We start from the raw sequence: 25,421 nt of genomic DNA on the forward strand, positions 1-25,421 counted from the left end.
TCAGCAACATTAAATATAACATTTGATTTGTCATTGTATTAGATCTGAGTTCATGAATGGAGACCTACATATCAACTTCCTGTCATCATCTATGACTGAATTAGCTGCATCTCCCTTTTCTCTTTGTGCTAGCTATTAATCAACAGAGGCTCAGCACATCCATTCATGTTAAAGATCCACTCAGTGATCTGCGGGGCTAAGGGAGTGATCGTTATTTACGACAGGGGGGGGGGGAATGGGCATTTTGAGGGGGGAATCCGAAATTTTTTTGGGTCTTGAGGGGGGAACGCGAAATTTTTCGTTGAACCAGGAGGGGGAATGTTAAGTTTTAAATGGAGAAATTCGGAAAACAAGGGGAATCCGAAAATTTTGAGCGGACGCGAGGGGGGAACGCGAAATTTTTGTCGATATTTTTTCCAAAACGCCCATTACCCCCCTGCCGTAAATAACGATCGATCCCTAAATATAACCTAAAAATCATCTAAATTCAGATTTATGTATTTCTAACTTCTGCCCAGTTCATTGCAAAATTATACCTTTGAATTACCATTAGCCTAACGAACTATTTTTGCTTGAAAATGCACATACAATTTCAGAGTGACCATGTTCTGTATCATTACATAGTACCGATAAACTCACATGCACGATCGGCCAACTTTCAAAATGGCTAAAGTAATTATCGTATTTCTTTCGTCAATGATTTAAAAGCTTATCAAGATTTTTTTGTCAAAAATTTGGCTCTATAAATGCCCTGGATAAACGCCCCTTTCGGAAAATGAAACACACTGGGGTATTAACAGGTTTGATAGATTATGTTATGTCTCCTTTTTTCCAATCCTTTTGACTCATTTCTGATGAGCCTAGATTTGGTCACAATATAATTATAAATCTGCACATGCATTTCAATGAATTCTTCATAGGCTGTTCACATTCACATAGTTAATGCCTGTATCATTTAGGAGGTGTATGGCTTGATGACCTTACCATTGGTCTCAGCATGTGCCTCTTCCATTTCTCCCCAGGCAGGCTTGAGTCCTCCCCAGCATCCAGGGCAGTATCTTGACCTTAATCTAAGGACATAAAAGGTCATGACTAACTCAAGGCATGGCTAGTCTATTTAGGTCAAGGTAAAATCCTCTAGGGAGCTAAACTGTCTACCAACAACAACAACACACCCAAGCACAAGGTCTTTTCTGGGGTCTACATTGTATGCTCCAAGGATACCAATCTGATACAATGTGCTTGATGTAAAAGTACTATGGTACTTGGTTGTACTGACCAACACTCCTGGCTGGAATCTTGAAATGAGCAGGGTATAATGAACTACTTTATCTTCATGCTTTGACTTTAATATTAGACATTCAATGTCTTCAGAGTCTATGCATTTAGTGTGTTTCTATTGGCAGACCCACTAGATCGTAAAGTTTAACTTTTAATGTAAATTTCAACATTTTACAAAATAATACTCCTTCAAATGAATTTGGAAGATAAATCTGTCCACACTACATAGAAGAGATTAGCCTAGAAAGATATACATGTACTTTTGAAGCTCAGTTAGGAGACATGACTAGTAGGAGACATGACTAGTAGGAGACATACCCACAACCCCCACATATAGTGTATCAATTTGAAATTATATCCTGAAATAACAGACAACATAAACCTGGTTTTCTATGGTCAAAAATTCAAATATTTTAATCTGATTTGAAATGGTTATACTAACCTTAAGATAAATTACTTCTAATTTATCATGTTATGATGAGCACAATATCTGTTACATTGCACTCTCACCTTGGAAGATATAAAACAATGTTAGATATTTTTATTGAAAACATCATATTGGCCTAAAATAGTTTATTACTCCTACAATTTGCGGACGGCAGGTTATATTTTAAACAATACAGCCTGCAAAGCATTTTCTTACAAAAACAGATTTATGAATATATATATTAAACTAACTCTGCAAGTGGCCCATCACACTGAACTTCACAAATTATGTGGCCTTCAGGTCCAACAAGGTTGGCCCTATACTCCTGCTCTACAGCAATGTGTATGTAAAATAGAACAGGTTTGAGCGCTTCCAATGCACATGTCCCGTTAAAGTAATTTTAGCGGGTCAGCTGGACGAAATTTGTGTCAACTGATAACTAGACACCAAGACAGCATCCGAGCACCGATACATCAAAACCAAAGTTACACATAAAATATATGGACAGGTTTATCCAAGCAGTGTTGGACGTAAGACATTTTTTATGCGTAGCATTATCAGCTTGCACTACTTGATTTTTGTTACATTTGAACACTTCACTGTATTTGTGTATGGCATAAAATTGCTACACATTTCCAAAATTGTGTAGCAAAGTTACTTTTGGGCTGAATTTTACACATTGCTCTACAGTAACATTCTACAATTCATACATGTACATCAACTGATTTGCAAATACTACCATCTTGGTACCTTTTTTAAAAAATCACGGTGACTGATAATGTCAAAGATTGACAACATTTAATAAGACAAGTTTGAATCTTTTGTGCCTGAATGGCAATGCTGTTCAACCAGTGTGTTCAACTAGTGTGTTAACCTTGATTAATTATTACCCCTGTGCTAAACCATAGCTAAACCCAATTATCATGATTATAACCTTATCTAGTCTTTCAGTTTGCTTCCCAATGACATAGTAATACTATTACGTAGAGCATTCTTATAAAAATAGTTTACAAGTATCATAATCATAGGAAATAAAATGTACTTGGCAGTTCTGTAGGTCTTGCAGTCCCGAGTTTGTATTTTTCAGGAGAAGTTAGACTGAGCCTCTTATATGTTATTTTCAACACTATCATAAAACCATTCAAAAATTAATTACAGTAAGCGCACCTTAATGTAAAGCACACATACCATTTTCTCAATCAAGTCCAAAGTTTTTGACTAAAAATATTAACACAACATTTCATATCTCATTTATTGTGGGTCATTGGTAAATATTTGCTTTATGTACATGACAATGGAACTGACTTATGATAAAAATGCAACTCAAGTTCAAATGTTTAATATTGACAATCGCTAATGATAAGAGCAATTCTCAACGTGGGTACAATTCAATCAAACCTTTGAATCTGGATGTTTGGAACCAGGATATTATACAGTAGTATCACTAGCAAACCATTCATGAAAGCAATCATAATTAAGTTCAATGCTCTACCAACAGCTGAGCTAACACCTCAAAAAAGTATGACATTCTATTACAATAATATTCATCACTACATTTTTGTGCTCTTCTAACATCATCTTAAGTCTTTCAGCTCTAATAAAAGAAGAGGGTATCACTTGTATTATCCCAAGGCCCAGAACTACACCTACAAGTATCCAAGAACACACTTGAAGAGAGCTTAAAGTTAACTATTTTCAAATTTGGCTTCTGTGTGACCTTTACAACTTTTCTCATCACTTGCATTTTTCTCATGGCATCCCCCTGCACGATTAAACAGAGCTTGTTATCTGCCATCGCACGGTACAGTACTCTATGATTCTGAAAATGATGCTCTGTAGTAACATGCAGTATAGGCCTATATTGTTGAACCTGATTTTTTTGTATCCCACAGGCCAGTTTTCACTTGGCAGATCTGTCCAGATGGTGATCAGACTTTCCTCAGTGTCTGGGAATTGTGGAGAAGCCTAGCTCTAGTTCAGAGCCATGGCAAATCCCAACCAGTCAAGTATCCATAGCCAGAATGTGCCAGTAGGTTTCACTCTGACACGCTCAATAGCGCTTAGTATATGGTCATTTTCACTGTAAAGGGTGTAACTTTGGATTTTTAACATTTTAATCCGTAGTGTTCTAATAAAGCCACAGACTTCCATGATTTTTGGCCACATAAGTCATCTAGTTAGCAGCTACCTTGGGTGGCATAATCAGCATTGGGAGTTACTGAGTTCAGTTTTAGCAGGCTTAAATGTACTTAATATTGCCATTTTGAAAAACTATAAAAACAGTAACATTTTTGTAAAACCCTGTGTTTTCTTCAGTTAGTTCATGGATAATTTTTCTTATCCTGAAAGTACAGTCATATGTTCAGTAAACACTGCCACATTAGATTTAATTGTGAACAACCCTGTATTTTTGAGAACCGGACTTTGATATTTGTCGTTTCGTAGGCTTCATTTTCCGTTAACAATTGTTAACAAACTTTGTGGGTGTAGCTTTGGTTCATAATTCTTGGTTATTTCTTCACTTCTTCTTGATTCATAACAGTTGTTAATATCTTAACTTGAAATGGGTAACAAAAATTAGTTGATTTGCAAGCTTTTAAAATTTTTATAAAATCTTGACTTCAAAGAGCCGTTTTTCCGTTAACTTTTTTGAAGCCTCCGAAACAAACTGTTCAGCAAGCTTGTGTAAATATAAATAAAAGAGCTCATCCAATCTATTTATCAAAATGTAGCAAAGTAGATCCTCAAGTCACATGTTTTTAAATCGTGGAGATATATATCACCGTTTGAAAATGGGACCCAATACAAACTTTCCGTTAACAATTGAAGCCTCCGAAACAAATGAAGCCTCCAAACAACAATAAGATTAATTATCATCTATGCATATCTAAATTGGTGTGTTTCAAACTGATATCTGCATTGTAATTATTACTTGATATGTGCAGAATGTCATAAATTAAAAAAAAATTTGACATTATGGTTAGTGTTTGAAAAATATACTGATACCCAAGAAAGCCTGTTTCGGAGGCTTCACATGCAAAAAACACCATACTTAACGAATAGGTGAAAAAATTAACATGTGATAAATCTACAATATCTGCTGCATAGAATCATTGATTCAATACACACAAGAAAATAACAGCTTAGATGATCCCAACACTGTTGTTTTCAAAAAAACTACTTCTGCAATGTTTAACAATTGTTAACATGAAGCCTCTGAAACAAAAAAAATGACTTGCTGTGATAATTTAATTTTTGTCACAACTGAAATTCAATACTTAGCATGAAAATTGGTAATTGTGATATTTTTTACCTATTTTTTTATGTCAACTTATAGTAGTTAGCCAAATATTGTACTTTTATGATCACCTGTGTTGTTAACTGAAGCTTCCGAAACACAAATCGCTTGAATTGCCAATTCTAAAAAATAACTCCAATTTCTGTGAAACTTGGCTGGGAGGTTCCTTTCATCAAGTAGTATTTGTACATGAAGTTAGACATTCAAATTATTTTAGGAACCCAATTAAAACTTAAAAATATGTTTAAGGTTTGGAAATTTCCATTGTAAATGACACTTGATGTTAAAAATTGTCAAAACTGCAATTACAAACATAGCAAAACATGGTATAAAATTTAATTTATATCTGTTGACTTACTTTGGAATGGGATTTCACATGTATTCCAGCTTTCATGTCATAATTTTCTGAGGTTATGTATAATACATTTTTTCTTAGATTTTAACCAAAATGTTATGGAAATGTCAATTTTTTTGTTAGAAATCAAAAGGTTTAAGCCTTGAAACATTATTTTACTGGAATTTAAGTTGCTTCTATGCATGATTTCAGTAAACAGAAACATATTTAAGTGCTTTGAAATTTTGACCCTAAAAATCAAAAGTTACACCCTTTACTGTGAAAATGACCATATAATATATATTGTCCGTGATGCGCACTCACAATTAATGACAATTTGGATATCATAATGATGCAGGGAACTGGACAGCCTACTACGCTGATGCATATAGGTTCTGTATGGATGCGCTCAATGCTTGTGCTTGCTCACAATTTGAATGTTGTGATCGGAGGGAACTGTTTACTGTTTAGCCTACCATTTTTTTAAGTTATTGGGGTTTCATAGACCCTATTAAACCACTTATTGTTTTTGCAAGAATGTATAGCCTTTTTAATGGCTATTTAAATATTCTTCTGTCAGTTCATTCCAGATTATTCATTATTTGGTATTTGAATTTAATTTTTGTACTGTTTTGATGGTTAGGTAGGTCAAACAGTGACATCAGTGTATTATTTTCTAATTCTTAAAACAATTAAAAAGTGTTTGGCTATACTAAAAAATTAAAAATCATATACCGTATTTAGTCAAATAAACGCCCGGGCGTTTCATTTTCCAAACGGGGCGTTTATTCAAGGTCAATTTTAGAACGATAATTCCTGTTAAAATCATTAGGTAAACTTAAAACTCACGCTAAAATGACGAACTATGAACTAGAAACACTGACTTCTGGTTCACTTCCGGGTTTCGAATCCAGATTTTCGCCAAAAGTGACGCTATTATCGAACATGTGGGCAACTTGGTAAGCTTACTACACAAGATAGCATGGAAATATCGGCATTTTTTAAACATCTTGGTTGAAAAAAGTGGTGGGGGGCGTTTATTTGAGGGGGGCGACTATTTGACGAAATACTGAAAATTCAACTTATTTTTGGTACATTTTAGCCACTCAGCACCCCCAGGTACACTCCGAAGCCCACAAAACAAGATATTCTAACCCTTGATATTGATGCCCATACACTGAAGTTTGTGTTTATATAAATTTGATTGCTTTTTAATGTTGGTTGTTTTCTCATTTATCACACATGTCAAAGTTTAAACAAAATTACATCACACGATGTACCAACCCAATAATTTAAAGTCTACCAAGCAAGGCCTGGTCCTGGGTGCGCCTGTTATATCCTGTTGATCTTTTACTCAACCTATTAACGTACAGTCACTCAACAAATACAACCCTTTGATTCCTGCAATTATTTGCTTTGCAAATGCTGTAATTTTATTCTCAACATATGGCTAGCAATTTGCTGATTGATGCATAGATTTTAAAGGCACAACACGATTCTAAGCCTGGTTAAATATTTGGTTATTTGAACAAACTTGATCATAACTTGGTCTCAATCAAAGATGATAGGCCAAAATTGTGATGCTTTCCTTTTCTCTAAATTTAGTTTTCATTTATGTGACAATTTCAATATTTCTGTGTAATATGCCTAATAAAATTGTACTAGACTTTTAAGGGATGGGGTATGAACGTTTGGACAGTATTTATTGTGGGACATTAGAGCACATTAGACATATCGAATTGCATTCTGAATACGAAGAATGTCCTTCTGATATCAAATCATTTTTTTTGAAATTCACAATGTAATACACATTTTATGGCAAATGATTAAAAATTGATATTTTTGATATAACTACTTGAAATAGACTTTATAAATCTGATGATTTATACCTAAAATTAGGTCTTTTTGTGAAAAAATCCATATCTTCAATATGAAAGGTCAAAATTTTCAATTGATCGTTGGCTTTTCCTCCCAGCTACATACACTTTAAGAATATATCATTAGATTTATAAAATTTACTTTGAGGACTGTTATATATCAAAAATGTGAAAAATATCAAATTTTAATAATTTGTCATAAAATTTGTATTATATAGTGAATTTCAAAAATGAAAATTATTTGATATCAGAAAGACATTCTTCAGATTCAGAATGCAATTCGATATGTCTGATGTGCTCTCATGCCCTACAAAAAATACTGTCGAAATGCTCAAAATGCTCATTCCATATCCCTTAAGATTTCAAATAATTATGCAGCACTTGCCATCTCATTTTAATAAATCAGAAAAATAAGCAATATTAAATATAACATTTGATTTGTCTCATCTCCAATAAGAGTTCATGAATGGAGACCTACATATCAACTTCCTGTCATCATCTATGACTGAATTAGCTGCATCTCCCCTTTTTTTTTTGTGCTAGCTATTAATCAACAGAGGCTCAGCACATCCATTCATGTTAAAGATCCACTCAGTGATCTGCGGGGCTAAATAACCTAAAAATCATCTAAATTCAGATTTATGTATTTCTAACTTCTGTCCAGTTCATTGCGAAATTATACCTTTGAATTGTCATTAGCCTAACGAACTATTTTTGCTTGAAAATGCACATACAATTTCAGAGTGATGATGTTCGGTATCATTACATAGTACCGATAAACTCACATGCACGATCGGCCAACTTTCAAAATGGCTGAAGTAATTATCCTATTTTGTCCGTCAATGATTAGGCGCTATATCCAGATTTTTTTGGTCAAAAATGTGCCTCCAATAAACGCCCCTTTCAGAAAATGAAACACACTGGTGTATTTAACAGATTTGATAGATTTTGGTATGTCTCCTTTTTTCCAATCCTTTTTGACCCATTTCTGATGAGCCTTGATTTGGTCACAATATAATTATAAATCTGCACATCCTTTTCAATGAATTCTTCATAGACTGTTCACATTCACATGGTTTATGCCTGTATCATTATTGTGGACGTGTATGGCTTGATGACCTTGCCATTGGTCTCAGCATGTGCCTCTTCCATTGCTCCCCAGGCAGGCTTGAGTCCTCCCCAGCATCCAGGGTAGTGTCTTGACCTTAATCTAAGGACATAAAAGGTCATGACTAACTCAAGGCATGGCTAGTCTATTTAGGTCAAGGTAAAATCCTCTAGGGAGCTAAACTGTCTACCAACAACAACAACACACCAAAGCACAAGGTCTTTTCTGGGGTCTACATTGTATGCTCCAAGAATACCAACCTGATACAATGTGCTTGATGTAAAAGTACTATGGTACTTGGTTGTACCGACCAACACTCCTGGCTGGAATCTTGAAATGAGCAGGGTATAATGAACTACTTTATCTTCATGCTTTGACTTTAATATTAGACCTTCGATGTCTTCAGAGTCTATGCATTTAGTGTGTTTCTATTGGCAGACCCACTACGATCGTAAAGTTTAACTTTTCATGTAAATTTCAACATTTTACAAAATAATACTCCTTCAAATGAATTTGGAAGATAAATCTGTCCACACTACATAGAAGAGCTTAGCCTAGGAAGATATATTTACATGTACTTTTGAAGCTCAGTTAGGAGACATGACTAGTACAGAATTATGTTGTATGTCCCCCTACACCACAACAAACCCTCCGCAATCCCTTTTATTCCTTCAGTTGACCATGCGAAAGGAGGATTTTCAGCCGTGCTTTCCGATTTATTACATAATCTTATGCCTCTCTTTACAATGTTTAAAACAATTTTTCTGAGCGAAAATTATGCCGTACTTCAAAACATAGCTGTCTTGATGTTCAATATCTAGGCCTTCTTCTAGTTGGGATAAAAATATAGTAGTAAATCAAAGCCCAGGTGGTCTAAGACCCTCTATTATAAGCAGGGATTTGTCTCATATCCCCCGGGGGGGGCACTCAACTTAAATTTTGGTAGGGGTGTGCGGCGCAGAGCGCCGAACTTTGGGAACTGAGAACTGATTTTTGGGCAAAATAGGGGCTTGAAGAACTGAAATTTGGGCCAAATTATAGGCTGTTGAGCTAAAAATTTCCAAATTTTTTCCAAATTTGAGCTTAAAGAGCTACAATTGTCAGAGTTTGAGGCTCAAAGAACTGGGTTAGATTCAAATGTGGGGCTTAAGGAACTGCCGGAGAGCCTGAAAAAGGGACCCTTGACCGCCGCACATACCCGTACCACCTTAACATGTGAGTGCCCCCCCGGGCATATCCCTTATCAAAGTTAACCCCATCCCAAAAAATTGTTTTTGATCAAATTTTGGTTCTATATTTTCCGGTGCGGGGTTGGTACATGGTCAAAATTTCTTTTATGAGACTCTCATCAAAATATTAGGTAATAAATAGATGCATGTATGTGTACGTGTGTGCACATACCAATTTCAAACAGAAAGCTGAACTTCAACTAACTTGATGCCAACAGACAGCTCCTATCAAAACCTGTTTCCTTCTAAAGTCTGCACAAAAAGTTGCTGTTATAAATACGCCTATAGCTTCAGAACTAATAATTGTTTTCACAATATTTCAACATAGAAAGAAGGAGGATTTATTTACGTGCATTTTGATACCCCATTTTTCAAATGTTGTTCAAAATCAACAACACAGTAGGCCTAGTGCTTAAATAAAATACCCGAATTTAATAGTTGCGGTTTACAGCGATCAATGGTTATTACACAAGCATTATGGCACGTAAAACCCTCCATTATCTTCGCTCTGACTTCAAATCAATACAAATAGCTGCAACTTTTAAATTCGGGTATTTTTCTTTCAAAACAATGCTGTGTTGCTAATATTGAACAAAATTGGACAAATAGGGTATCAAAATGTGCGCAAATAAATATCCGTCCTCAATATGCTGAAATACTATGAAAATATTTATTTGTTTTGAAGCTATAGGCGTATGTATATAACAGCTGCGTTACTTCTTGTGCAGACTTTATTTACATGAAAACATTATGTTTAAAATACATACTGCCAAACTGCTGATGCAGAGGGCTGACTCCCAGTGACCCATATCAGGCAAAACTTTGCATACATTAGTATTGACCAAATAGTTGTATAATGTCTGAATATATGGGGATCAGCTGAAATACAAATATGTATGAAAACTGAATTAGGTGTGCACCTATGGGTGTGACAAGAAGTCAATATACCCAACCTCTATTTAATCATGGAAGTAATACATTATTAGTAATGTAATTTTAAGTATGAAATTAATGACTGATGCTTTAATATTCTGATTGATTGATTGGTTGATTTGACTGATAAAACTTCTCAGTGACTCCAAACAAAGTATTGTAGATAATTTTTTTGCACATTAGTTGAGTAATGGGTACTAAATTCATATAATCTTTTGCAAGGTCCTTTCTCCACCTGTATAGACCTTTCTCCCTCTTTCCCATCATGCACTATTCCAGGGGGTATGAGTGTCGTAAAATACATCATCTCCCGGGGAGTACAGAGTTATGTTCATTGCATTCTGAATACAGACATTTCGGCTGGTGCCTTCATCACAAAAAAGGAATCCCAGATAATCACGATATTAATGGCGCACGATCACTAATACCTTTTGGGGGCAAAAAACAACATTTCTATGCCTTATTGACATGGTGTCGTCGCCAAAAAAAGTTTCCTGTTATTGAAACCTAACTTTGTATATATTTTATAGACCTAATGGTGAAAAACTAATGACGGGACACGCAGTGATATTTTGTTGGCGTCCGTTTCACTTTTTTTCGGAGATGAAAATAAAACATAAACAAAATCTCTTACACAGATGTTCTGCATTGCTCCGTAACTGCATCACTCGTGTATTCAATAATTGCATAATTAGTAACATCGATGGCCTTTACGATATCAGTATGCCCATATTAAGACAAAATAATTGCTAAGGCCTGGCAAAGACCATCGGATGCACACGATTTATGAGGTTGATGAACTACATCATACCCCCTGGAATAGTGCATTGTGGGATAGAGGGAAAAAGGTCAATACCCATTCAACATCAAGGGTGTGCATAGGCTCTTGTGCAAAATAACACACGCTGGACGGTTAGCAGTACCCTTAATTTGTAAAAGGGAGTCTGCAAAATATTTTAGTTTTCATTCATTCATTATGTACATTCTGATTTCTGTAGTCATTCTTTATTATTTTATAGCCTACATGCACTTATTTTTGGTAATTCTAGTCTGCAATTTAAAAAAAATCACATTGTGTTGAAGCAAATAAATTTGAGTGCATTATTTCTCAAAGTTTAACTAACAATAGAGCAGATCCTGTACAGGGTCTTCACTCAAAGATTTGGCATGTCAAATAAGTATTACTAGTACTTGTAATGTGGACTTTTGCTTAAAAATAAATCAAGGTTACCAATTATTTTCACTTTATTCATGTTTGAGGATGTGGAAAAATTGATCGCCAATTCAATGCAGATAATATGTGACCCCTCGGCACAACTGAGCCCGGATGTCGCCAGTGCCACTATTAAGATATGCTCCATCGAACTTAACAATAAACAATAGGAAACAAAGGATTTATTGACTGTTTTATTGATTTTTCACTACTTAAATGTCAAGTACTATAGACATGATATACATCATTTTAAAGCTAATTTCAAGCAGAATATTTTGGTTGAATATCTCAAAAATGATGATTGGCGACTTCAGGGCTCAGTTGTGGCGAGGGGTCACATATCATTTTCAGTTTCATTTCTCAAAATCCAAATTCTTATCAATTTTTAACTAAACAAACTTTAAAAGTTTCATTTCTGTGTTTTTTCTCCATGAAAAACCTGATTACAACTTCAAGTTGATATTATTAACCTCTTCTTGGTAAATATGGAAAAATCTTGTTTATATGTTTAGCCCAGCCTAGCAACAGTCCTGTGGCATGTAATATACGGTGTCGTGCAGCGCCTGCATTTGTGTGTGCATGCGTGCATGTGTTATAAGCACTATACACTTCACCCTTGACCAGTTTTATTGAAAGGCTCATCAGGTGTTGGGGAAAGAGAGGAATGCAATGTTTCCTCCCACACATATTTTTATGGTGAACTTGACTGCAAAAGCCGCCCCTGAGGCACTATACAACCTGCCTGACTGAAACCTAGATTTGTGGTTGGTTTCCAACATCTTTTACCTTAGCTGCTATGGAGATTACAAATAATAAACCTATTAGGCCAAAAAAAAAATATTGTTGTGTTGCCCTCAAGTGGAAAATGGGCAAGTTGGGTCGGGCGGTCGGATTTCTAGCCTTCCTCTGTATGCTTCCCAGAGAGACCTTTTCAGGGGTACTCAAAGACCTTTTGGAGAAATGACCATTCGGATCACAGATCACAAAACATTCAGAATATAGTACTTATGGAGCAAAACCATTTAGAACAAAAACCATTTGTAATGTAGACCTGCAGCAATTTTAAAGCATAATTGCATCTTCTTGCTACGGCAAAATAGAAACTGGCACCAGCCTGAGCCAATTTGTAATTTCAAGTAGGACAAGTATGTTCTACTTACAATTAATATTTGGCTCTACATGTATATCACCATGGATAAACTGAAAATAATACCAATTAATTCAATTACATCAGTTAAACTGTCTTGGTTCAAGAACATCACTTGCATCAAGCAAGAGTAATTGCTTATCTTTAGATGTTAAACTCAAAACTGTGGCAAAAATGGAAACTGGCACCAGTCCGAGCCATTTGTAATTGCACATAGAATCTATGTAATGAGAATTGATGCATTGCATATTGCAAATCAAATGGAACTAACAGCCCACACAGCCTTCCTCACTAGACATTTTGAACTAATCACCCCTACTTTATATCTGTTAGTTATATATTAATTGATGATGATATTAACCATTAGGCCACAGTGATATCAGCTACATGTGTGTTACTTGATCCTGGGACTAATTTTCTTCCCTAATGAACTTTCATATTATTATTACTGGTGCCAAGTTTATAAAATTACATCAAAAATATTTGTCAAGGAATTAAGGAACCAGGACTAGGTGGGTATGACACACTGCCAATTTAGCATCGAAGTGGTTACGTAATTCTCTTGGTTACCGGATCACGCTATTTTGGTATGCCTTCAAGTGCCATATACTTTGTGTGGTGATTGTTTCGATCATAGTTCATTACTCAAGTATGTGATCCAATTGACATAGTAACATTACGTAACTTCGATACTAAATTGTACCATCCCCCGGCCATGTACTTCAATGCAGATCTGAACTGTAGGCTCTACCACTCTTTGTAGGTACCTGACTTGCAAGCTGTAATCAACTTCAACCACACTCCTCGACCCAAATATGGATAAAAGTGGGGGTTTAACTGAATTTAAAATAGCTTACAGTATGGTCAATTTGTCAACATGCACCACAGTAGAATGACCATCGAAACACATTACTTTTAGATTATAGAAAGTTGGGTTCCATAGCTTTCAATGGTACCCAAAGTTTTGTTGTCATTGGTTGTGCAAAGTTGTTTTAAGTGAAACTATGTAACAGTACAAAGAATAACGCAAATTGGAAGGAAAATGTCAATGTCATCTACATTTTGTGACCAGTCTACCACATATAAATGGCATTGTGATTTTAATTTCATTTTCATTTTTAACAAGGAATATACAATCATTTAATTTAGACACCCATCTAATGTAAGACCAGTTGAGTATCAATATTTTGAATAATTATGTAAGCTGAGATTAAAAATCGTAGAAATTAAAGGTCAATAATATCAAAAACCAGAATTTGCATGTCTATTCATGACAAAAATATTAAAGACAGCCTAATGCATGAAAGAATAAACTGAATAAATGGTACATGCTGTTTTATACTGATGTGAAAAAAAGTTTCATGTTGGATTCAGCAGCACCTTCAATTGAACAAGTTTGTGAAACTTTTGGTCATGTTGATGTGTTTTAAGCTGTAATTAAAATCTATTTTCCTGGCAAACTGCTGTATTTTGAGTACCCTGAAAGGGAAGTTTTAATGCTTATTTATAATTGGTAATACGGTTAAATATGGCACATCCCAACTTCTTCAATCAGACAGTAATATTATGTTTTATTACTATTAGAAAACTAAAAGGGTTTACAACTTTAGGGAACTAAGAAAATTATTATCATAGAGTATAATCTATTCCATCTTTGTCAACATGTTAACTGTCATTATTAATGTTATTTTGCTTCACAATCACATTATGATTAGATTATGAAACATAAAAAATATTTTGTTCACGATCAAGCGGAGCAAGACATTCCTGTGTTTAGTAAAGTACAGGTGAACTATTAACATGTCATTAATGCTCTACTGAGCTGCTTGATCTGCTTGCTGAGTACTACCGCCCCTAGCTGCTGGTCAAATATCAATACAAATTGAATAGGAAGGGGAAGTATTGTATTACCATTGAGTTCTTGGTCTGTATACAATGTACATTACAAATGTGCTATATTGTAAACTTGTACACAGAGAGCTGTCAGTGACTTGAGTCCAAGTACAGAGCATTATGGGCACATGATTTATTTTGAGGCAGTGGGTGTAATAACAATATGCATCCACAATAAGAGACTGACAGTTGCCTTTGTGGTTTGAGTGGGAAGCAAGATTTCATTTTCACAGAACAATCAATTTTTTGGCCAGCCGAAGGGGGGGGCGATTTTTGGCACACATTCATGGGGCGCCTTATTGCTTCATGCACAATCAGAAACTTCTTCAGATTTTATCTGTTTACATGCCCTGCAAGTGATCTTTTAACCAGAATAGATGTGATGGATGTATGTAACAACTTACTGACTTGCTTGCTGAGTGATAGAGCTGGTCTCCACTATATTGAGAGCAGGTCTCCTTTTTTACTCCTTGAAAAAGAAAAGTTTTGTGTTTTCGAAACGTCGGGTTTTTAACTCTGTTTATATATTTTGTGTTACTCCCCATTGGATGTTGTGTCATATTTTCCCTGTTTTTAATTTTATCCATTGCTAGTGTGACACTGTTGTATCCTTTGGTTTCCTGCTGGTCAGTTGGAACAGATTTTACCTGTTTTTATAACTTGGTGATGGTAGCTTTTCACCTTGTTGAAGCAGTGACGTCAGTGCACATATCATCAGGTACAGCTTCAAATTGCGAGCATTCGCTCAAATGCTGTGCTGACAGCACTGTCTCACCAAAAAGGAAAAATGGTATTGCTCAAGATTGAGCTTGGAAATGAATACAACTTTTTTTTTCATTTCAAAGGAGAACATTGGTAAACAAACATAATCTGACATGTCAGATAAACCCAGGATATCGTTCATGGTTAGTCCCAGCAATATTTTTATGTATAAATTATTAAATACTTCCTATAAAATTACAATTTTCATGGTATAGCCTAAAACATTTGAACTCCACTATAAACACACTGTTTGGATACCACCTCAGTTCAACCAAATTCTACTTTTTCAAAGTTTGCCTATCTGGTTGCACAATGTAACTACAAACTACATGTAGTTATTCTAGGTATTATGCATGTACTTCCAACTTTCAGAAGCTGCAACCTATGAACCTTATCCTGTGTGTAGGCGGGCATGATGTCAGCAATAGAAAGAGACAGGTCACAAATAGACACCCACTCATATTCACAGGGCATTTAAAGTGATGTGATCCTTGCAATGCAAGCTATACATGGTAATAATTCTACCAATAATTCATCCAAAGCATGAATGATTTCATCCATTTTCAATTCATTACAACATTTTATAGAATTTTGTAAATGTGAGGGTATGCTACCCAAAACTTTCAGCAAGACTAATATCAAGTTTGCAAATGAACATGTGATTTTTTCAACTGAATGGAGGGTTGAATATTTCTCTGTTTGATAGACTGAATAGAGTATACTAGTACTAGTTTGAAATTTCTTGGATAGTTTGACATTTAGAGAGAAATTTAGCTTTCCAAAATAATTTTGGAAAATGTGAGCTTTATATCCTTTTGTCGGGCCTGCTCTAAAGTTCACTGCCACATTGGGTCTATTCTCATTGCTCAAAATTTCTATGGCATTTAAAATGTTAACTTTTTTGTACTGGAACAGTAAGCTTCAGTGAGCAATAACTACCATTCCATTTTAATTGATTGGACTAAACACAAGAAAAGGACACTTACCCAAGGAAAGGACAATTAATGCCAAACTCTAACGAATCAAACATGCTACTGAGGATTCATGTGGCCCTATCAAAATTGCCATAGTAACACTTCTCTAAACCAAACATTAAGTGTAAAATGTATCAAACAATTCTATAGCACCGTCACAACGAAAACATTACTGCCCTCATGACTAAGATTAAGAGAATTAACTGTTCTTCCCTACCACTGCACACCCAGACATAGAGGTATGTACAACATTCATGCTAAGTTGCATTCATCTAAGGTAAACATGAATTCATATGCCGATTAGTCCTTTTTCTATCCTACGTGCAGCTATGATGATCAATAAAATAAAAATGTTATACAACTTTAACATTTTCTGTTTCACTAGATTAAATTTCAGAAAATATTTGAATGCAGGGAAACTGAATGAAAGTATGTATTGTGTACAGAAGTAACAACAGATAATATGCATGGACTAGTGATTCATTTTTCAATCTTTAATAATATACAAATGTCCAAAAACCACCTACTCATTTACATCACACGCAACCAGAGATGTAACAACTGGTGCAAAAATAATTATTATATTGATAGCCTGACTAAAATACACCACAAGATGGCTCCAGTCACAATTCACATCAACTAGGCAGGTTATCTACTTGCGGGGGGTACTACAAGGAAAAAACATCATGTTTAAATTCCTATTTATATTATACACAACAAAAGTCAATTTTGGTCTTTAATGGGGAGCAAGCTGGATAGAAGCTGGACAGTGCTTGTCTCTTGATACATGAGCAAGAAAACCTGGTAAACCAATATTATTAGCATCTTCCAAATTTCATGTTTTACACTTGCAGAAATGATGAACTCAAATCATTCAAAGTACCGGTACCAGTTTTGTACAACATGAGCAGTGTCTGTGTCATCAACACTCATCATGAAATGAGTTCTACGTGCATGCATGATGCTTTTCCAAAACAGTGTTAAATATGTACTTTGATGGGAAGTTTATGGCAGTATAAAACCCTGCTATTCATGGTAGCATATCATGTTCAGTACAACTGTATATTTAAGGTACAGGCTGGGGAAAAAGAAGTGCTGGGCAAGGGGCTACTTTGTAAAAAAATAGGTTCACAAGGATTTACAGGGAAGGAGGGGCTATTTTCACTGAACCAGTGGCTATTTTCACTGAACCAGCAGCTATTTTGAAAATTACTGATGTTCGACAATGTTATGATTAATGGATTAATGCCTTAACCAGATGAACAGGCAAAGAATGCAAGAAATAACCTAAATTCTATGAACAAAATGCACAATTCTGATAGTCAAAATGACCATTAGGGCCAGGGCCAGTTTGAACAAAATAGTTGGCCCCTAGTCACAGGTATTTACTTTACAGAGGCATTTTGGGGCTTTACGGGAGCCAAATGGCCCCTGCCCCCCCCCCCCCACTGTTTCCCAGTCTGTTTAGGTACTTGACACTTCACCAATAGTCATGGATATGTTCCCAACTTACCTTACACGCCTGCAACGCACCATTTGATCCTCTGGTTCAAAGGAAGGAAAAAAGGGTTCACCCACAGAATTAAAACCAGAGAACCCAGTCTCAGATACTGCCACATACAGTAACGCCCCAGCTACATGTATGGGGCACAAATTGGAGGTATTCTGGTCCTTAGCGATGGTACGCGGAAACAAACAAAAACAATTCTGCATCTTATCTGAAGCATAATAGGTATTGTGTGCAGGTTGCATCTAGTACATGCAATGTCAAGCTCACATGACAACAATTGACTCAAGTGCATTCTGAGCGGACCGAGCGAAACCGAATACCGGTAGCCCCAATTTTGCTCCATGCGGGTATTAAGATGGCAGTAGAGTCTGGGTTCTCTGGTTTTAATTCTGTGGTTCACCCACATTTCACCACAACACACATATTGATAATTGTGAAATACAAAATCATGTCCTGAAAGCAAATCTCATCATCAAGGCTACTGGGCAAAGGCAAACAAGAGACACAGAGGCCACAAAGTGTTGACAAATGCTTTTAAATTAACAGGGTACTTAAGCACCACAGCCAAAATCGGATTGGCAAGGCAATTACCTTTGCATATACCTGTAAGGTGGCTTCCTTGTTAAAAATGCCGGAATTCTGGCAAAACCGGAAAACTTGCAACTCTGGTCGCTCATTGACAGGACGCTTGCATCAATCAGAGCAAAAGAGTGCTGTACTTCTCTAGAAGCTAGTGTACTGGACATACATGTGAAAAGCACATGTATACTCCCTTCTAGAGGGAAGCTGAAGGGGAGCAATCACTCTCCCCTCCTCTTTAAGTTGTACTACACCCTTGATAAATTTGTGACTATTTTTGCATTTTTCTAAAAAAATAATAACACACTGGTAACAAAAGTTATGTACATTTAATTATTATAGGGGCAAGGAATCCAGTATACACTGGAATTTCAGTGACTCAAGGCAAGTGGTACGTTATTTATGATAAGAAAAGAGGTACCGCTAGAATGTACCTCATTTCTATAATGAACCACTTGTCTTGAAACACTGAAATTTCAGTGAAGTAATTGGATTCCTTGCCCCTAACTTTTGTTACCAGTGTATAGTTATTTTTTGAGAAAGATGCAAAATGAGTCACAAAATTTATCAGGGGGTGTAGTACCACCTTAAAAGATACTCCCTGTCCAAATTTGTGTCAATTTACAAGAAAAGTCTTACCTGTCTTGCTATACGGAATTTAAGAAAGGCATCCTGAAGACTGCTACCACTTCCCTTTTTTCCTTTCACCTTTTCACCATTTCTGTCACCTTCAAATGCGACCATAAAACTTTGGGTAGATATGTTCTTTACAAAGTTACCATTTTCATCTTTGTTACCAATATCGCTGTCCAGAAAATGTTTATTTTCACACTGTTCATTTGCACTACTGATTGCACTTTGATTTGAAAACTTGTTGTGTTCATCAACATGACATTGACCACGCCTATTTCCACGCCTTGCCATCAGTTTCATCTCATTCGTTGTCATCATTTTAGATGGATTGGTCTTGTGGCGACATGTGTTAGATTGTTGTGGCATTATGGTTTCCTGAAGAGGTTTACGGATGGGATGAAAGCCTGCCATTGACATCACATGTAACAGCTCTATTCAGTGACACCAAACGACTGCTGTAACAGCAACAAGGTCAAATTATAAAATGTTACAAAATTTTTTTGGTTTTAAATTTTTAAAGATTACATTATTTTGCTGCATTTGTTTATCTTTTATGCATGCAATTTTGCATAAGTCTGCATAAAATGTATTTTTTGTTTCTCAATCGGAGTAGGCTTGTTATCGACAGACCTACTGTCGCCAAATAAAATTGTTGACAATGAGATTTTTCCGACAGTCGATAAGAGACATCACTGTCGACAAAATAGATGTGGGGGAGTAATTTTTGTTGGTAGGTCAGGGGAGGAGAAACAAGTGTTATCATGCGGTTTGGAAATGTTCCTATGATTAATGCACAGTTGTGTAACTTGGATGGTTCCTTCGTAAGTTAATTACACAATTAGAGAATAAACGATAGGAATTTTTATTTTGACTATCCTCTACCCAGGCATGGAACTTAACTTTTTGTGTGTGTCTACGTAATAGACCACTCCCACTGACTAAAAATACCCAATGCACACTGGCTATGAGGAATTTGTTTGATGGACAGGAAAGTCAGGTTCATTTAATTTTCGGAGACAGGTGGTACATGTATATACGTGAAAAGTTGGATGTGGACAACTATAGAAAAATTATTATTAAAGCCATGTTATAACATTTCCATAAAAAATAGATTAGTATTTCTTTTCCATAAAATGTTACTTTTTTTACTGTCAGATATGACCCCTTTTAATTTTGCGCCGGACAACTGTAAAGCAAAGAAAACTGAAATTTACTACCAGCACAGATGTCGTCTATGCATGTCACTACTTCGTTGTGCTACTGCACGGGCCTTTGATGTGTGTGTACCATCCCGCACGCCGTGTACGGACTGTGATGTGAACACTTGTGTACGTGTTAGACTATAGCTAAAATAATAGTTTCTCGATCATGAGTAGAGACTGACTGATCAGATCGGTAGCTTCCGAATCGGACCAATTATTAGCTTATCGATAGTGATCTGCATCGGCCGATTTTTCCTTCATCCGCCGATGTAATGCACCGATCACCCAATATCATGAAAGTAATTGTTGAAGCTTAACAAGTATTCATTTATTGGTATGTTTCTTCGAATTGGACAAGTTAAATCAAGCAAAATTGAGCAAAAAATCAAGCTTTGTAGGCAGTGTTCGATTTACCACCTGCATACCTGCACCAGTGCATGTAACATTCCCTCTGTGCATGCAGCTTTTAACTACCTGCCTGCACGCGTGCATGTACGATTTTAGCGCTAGCGATGACAAGCAGTCAGTCCGATTTGGAAAAACCCAACTATTTTTAGTGCAACATCCTGACTTCATTAGAAGGGCTGGCGCCGTCGCGCAATTGACAATTCCCGATACCCCTATCACGTGAGAACTGTCACTTTTTTTCATTGACTTCCCTAGTCTTCTACACAGCCAGTTTGCATCGGTCTGATACTTGTCGATCCTAACGAACATTCGAGATAGCCACATACAGTCTGGTCCGAGACTATGACTTCTCTTAGAAGGGCTAAGCGTTGGATGTCATCCACCAATTCCGATACCCTCGCACATGTAGAAGCTGTCATTTTCATTTCATTGAAAAAAAAGAACCGGAATTTAAAACGTGGGAAATATTTGTTTACGTACGGAAAATAATCATAATAATGTCCAGCAAAAAAGGAAATATACCTCAAAAAACACTTGCATCATTCTGGAAATCGGCCACCTCGTCGGCGACTAGTTCTAGAACAGATGAAGCCACAGCACCCAGTGTTTTGGCTAAGAAATCGGCGAGTGATCGGCATAAAAATGACAATGACAGTGGAGCCGGGAATATTATTACAAGCTTAACTGACAATGATCGTGATTCAGTGTGATTTTATGTTTGCTTTAATTTAGGTGCATGTACACTTTTTGCTGTGCATGTAGAAATTTTGGGCTACATGCACCAGTGCAGGTAGGAAAAAATTTGTAAATCGGACACTGTTTGTAGGCGATAAACCTATAATCATACCGGGATTCACTGATTCAGGCACGCAGCTAAGATAATCACGTAATTCCCCGCATCTACATGTACGTACGCCGTACGTAATTGTAGTTACTTCCGGGTTAAACATGTGCATGTCAGATTGGAGAGAGCTACGGGCTGTGTGCAAAACTCACACTCATGTACGTACGCCGTACGTAATTGTAGTTACTTCCGGGTTAAACATGTGCGTGTCAGATTGGAGAGAGCTACGGGCCGTGTGCAAAACTCACACTGACTTGAACGTAAACACAATATTAAAATGGGGCGATCGAATGATTAGACGGACTCGGACATCAGGGGGAAAAGGTAAATTGAACTTGGAATAATCATGGTCAAATTAAGTATTTTAAATGAATACGGGAGTGTGTTTTTGTGCTCAGAGCATACATAATTATGGTTATACTTTGCGTACAAGCACCCTTTCAACATACAGGTGAAATGTACTCCCGGCGATGGCAGCCATTATTTACAATTGGGGCATTGGTAATCGGTGATCGAATCGGCAGATCAAAGAGGGAATTGATCGGCCAATCGGCCGATTCAGATAAGGACATGATCGGTCAGACACTGACTAATCATGAGAGCTCACTAGGCACGCAATGACAATTGCTTTGGGGTACAACGCCTACCACACTCGCTTTGGGTAGCGCTGCATTTCCTGTGCGTACACAATCGATCGCGCTATTGTGTCATTCCACTAAACTTGTGACATTACGCAGTGCACGCAGTACATCATATTGAGAAACTACCGGGTATTATTTTAGCTATAATATTTCCATCACAATAATAAAACGACGGTTCTTGCGTTTTATTCAAAATCGTGAATTTTGACAAAACTACAGCACCTAAAGTCTTGATTTTTGCATGGCATGTTAGTTTTTAAGTAACGTATAGTACAACCGTGTAAAAAAACAGAATTTAGAAAAATATTGAAAGCAAATGTTAAAATATGGCTTTAATTCATTTCATGTACATTGTGGAACAAACAAACAAACAAACAAACATTCAACTACAGTCAGAATTACAATTGAATAAACGCAGCTTTCAACAAATGTACTCGATCAAACCGCGATCGTATATCGCGTATTTCAAACTACAACACGAACACACGACCTTTGATACAATACCAACCAATCACGAGAGCGTTGCCATGGTTGGCTTCACTTTCACGTCATTCATACACGGTCGCACACGCTGGTGTACATCGTGCATTGTACGCAAAAAATTGTCACATTATGTCAGGCTGTGACTGTGTTACTGATACTGTTCATTCAATCTGAATTTCGGAATGCTTGTTACTCCGCGAGTGTATACCGCTACTCTACTACGCGTATATTATATAGGTTATCTGCGTACAACACTACACACAGCCACGCAAAGAGTATGTTCCACGATGTACATGATAAAAAAATTTTTATAGTACCGGCGTAGCTAGAAGTAGAACTCGAGCACTTGAACGATAAATTGACGGAAAGCTTCCGAATTCTGCAGCCCAAATATTTAGTGCTCATACTGTAGTTAAGTTTCTAATAATATCTAACACTAACATTACCAAAATTTAACACTGCACGTAGCAACATGGATTTTTCCTTGTATCTGATATGAAATTTCACTTTTTTATTGTTTGCTTTCACCAATACTTGCCTATTTGTGGCCGTCCACCACCCTTCCTTTTCGGATATGTTTTCAACGGAAACCAGGGAGAAATGAACAGCTGCTGCAGCATATTGTAACAAGACGTATCATTGGTCAATAATCTGTCAAGGATAAATATGCGACCAATTACAACGTACGTACCTGCATACTCGGGTAAAAAAAAGTATTCAGAATAATCGATTTTGTTAATAGGGGTGTAACTTCTGAAGTTTATTTTTATTAATCAACAGTGGATGGGGAGCTTTTTTGCCTTCTATACCGCGTATGGACAAACGCAAGCAATGACAAAAATTTTAAAAACCCATTTTTTTTTCTGAAACATATTCTAAAAAAATATAGGACAACTTCTAAAACACCATGACAAAAGGAACTTTATAGGAAGCAATGACCACATTTTTTGAACAATTTTGCTAAATTTTTACTCAAAAAATAGAAATGTCATAAATATTTTACATTATTGGGGACTTCAGAAGAGGGGGGTCCCAAATTCCAAATATATCAGGGGGTTACACATATTTGGAAAGAAAAAAAAAAAAAAGGGGGAGGGGGGTCATTTATTTATTTATTTTTTTATAGCTCTAGTCTTTTTTTTTCCATTTTTATTAGGCCTACCCTGTAGGCCCTACCTGAATCTGGTGGTGGGAAAAAAACACCCAGTCATCAAATTTTTGATGACCAAAATGTAGGGAGCCACAAGATGACCACAGACAGTGTGTTTATTTTATTCAAAAAGACTGATTTCAATACAATTTTAGCCTGTTTAGGGGGTAAGGTGTATCGGTGGTGGGGGTTCATAAATTTTTAATACTGAAACAGCCGTAAATATGCCAATACAATAGACTGGTCTTACGATAGTAGGCCTACTTGTTTGTATATGCTTGTATTTTGCTCAAACTCCATAATCATAATTTTGTTGATGGATGGTGCCTGGATTAATTTAGTTTTCATCAAAAGTGCTCTATATGCTTGTAGTCAAGGTTTTACGGTATGTGTGCAGCCAAGACCCATGCACAACAAGTCTCGTTCCTGTGACAGTTCGTGGTGTAGCCAAACGGGGAAGCTGCCCTCTGTGGATCATCCTATCCCCTTGCCCTTTAGGCTCAGTTTTTCCATGTCAGCCTATAACACTGGGAATAGTAAATGTCCGAGTGGAGATCACATGCGTGTGAATGTAGGCTACCCCTTTCATCATCATCATCCTAACCTATCGTCGACCCACTGCAGGGTGAAGGCCTCTCCATGATGACGCCACTCTGATTTATTCCACGTCTTTCTCATCCAGGTTATATCAAGAAATTTTGTAATTTCATCTCTCCATCTAACTTTCTGTCTTCCTGAGTGTCTAGTACCATTTCTAGGTATCCATTCTGTAACCAGTTTGGTCCATCGTTCATCTGATGTTCTAGCTAGGTGACCAGCCCAAGACCACTTCTTTTGTTTCACAATCTGGATGACATCGGTGACCTGTGTCATGATTCTGTGTTTCTCTCTTTTTGTGATCAATAGCATGCTCCTTTCCATACTGTGTTGAGCCACTCTCAACTTCTGCTCCATTCTCCGAGTCGATATGGCCCTAGTTTCTGAGCCATTATGTCATGGCTGGGAGGACACACTGGTTGGTTTTGGGGTTGTTTTTTTGCAACTTCTGCCTTCATTCATTTCCTGATGGTTTTACATACTTCCGAGTACTCTATGTTCTGAATGTTGGTTTGCTGTTTTATTTCCCTCCTCTTCTTGAGAAGCTTTAGAGTGGTTTCTGAGAGTTTGTCTTCCTTCTTTTTCACTTCCTTTCCAGCTACTTCCCTGGCACAGCTATTGATTGTTTCTGCTATGGCTTTGGATTTTTCAGTAAGATCACACTCCTTCATTGTATCTTCCAGTGCATCAAACTTGTTCTGTAGGGCTAATTGGAACTCTAGTGAATGTTGATGTAGCTTGTCTAGGTTCCAATTGGCTGTCTTCTTGCGCATTACAATTCCATCACTGTCTGTTATTACTTCCCCATCCTCATCTTGCAGGGCAACCATCTGTGATCTCCCAAGTGTTAATGCTTGCTTTTTTATGTTTTGTTTTGTTTTTTGCAACTTCAGCCTGC

The 25,421-nt window shown here is 36.6% G+C and overlaps 1 protein-coding gene across 1 annotated transcript in view; it reads right to left on the reverse strand.

The window, feature by feature from the left end:
* Positions 1–23,371, reverse strand: part of LOC140161314 (uncharacterized) — a 91,752-nt gene extending 68,381 nt beyond the window's left edge. The window contains 2 exon segments of the mRNA XM_072184791.1: positions 19,205–19,653; positions 23,315–23,371. Of these exon segments, the coding sequence (XP_072040892.1) occupies positions 19,205–19,609 (405 nt within the window). The 5' untranslated portion in view covers positions 19,610–19,653; positions 23,315–23,371.
* Between the last annotated feature and the right edge of the window lie 2,050 nt (positions 23,372–25,421).

This window comes from Amphiura filiformis, chromosome 9 (genome assembly GCF_039555335.1).
Source record: "Amphiura filiformis chromosome 9, Afil_fr2py, whole genome shotgun sequence".
Lineage (NCBI taxonomy): Eukaryota > Metazoa > Echinodermata > Ophiuroidea > Amphilepidida > Amphiuridae > Amphiura > Amphiura filiformis.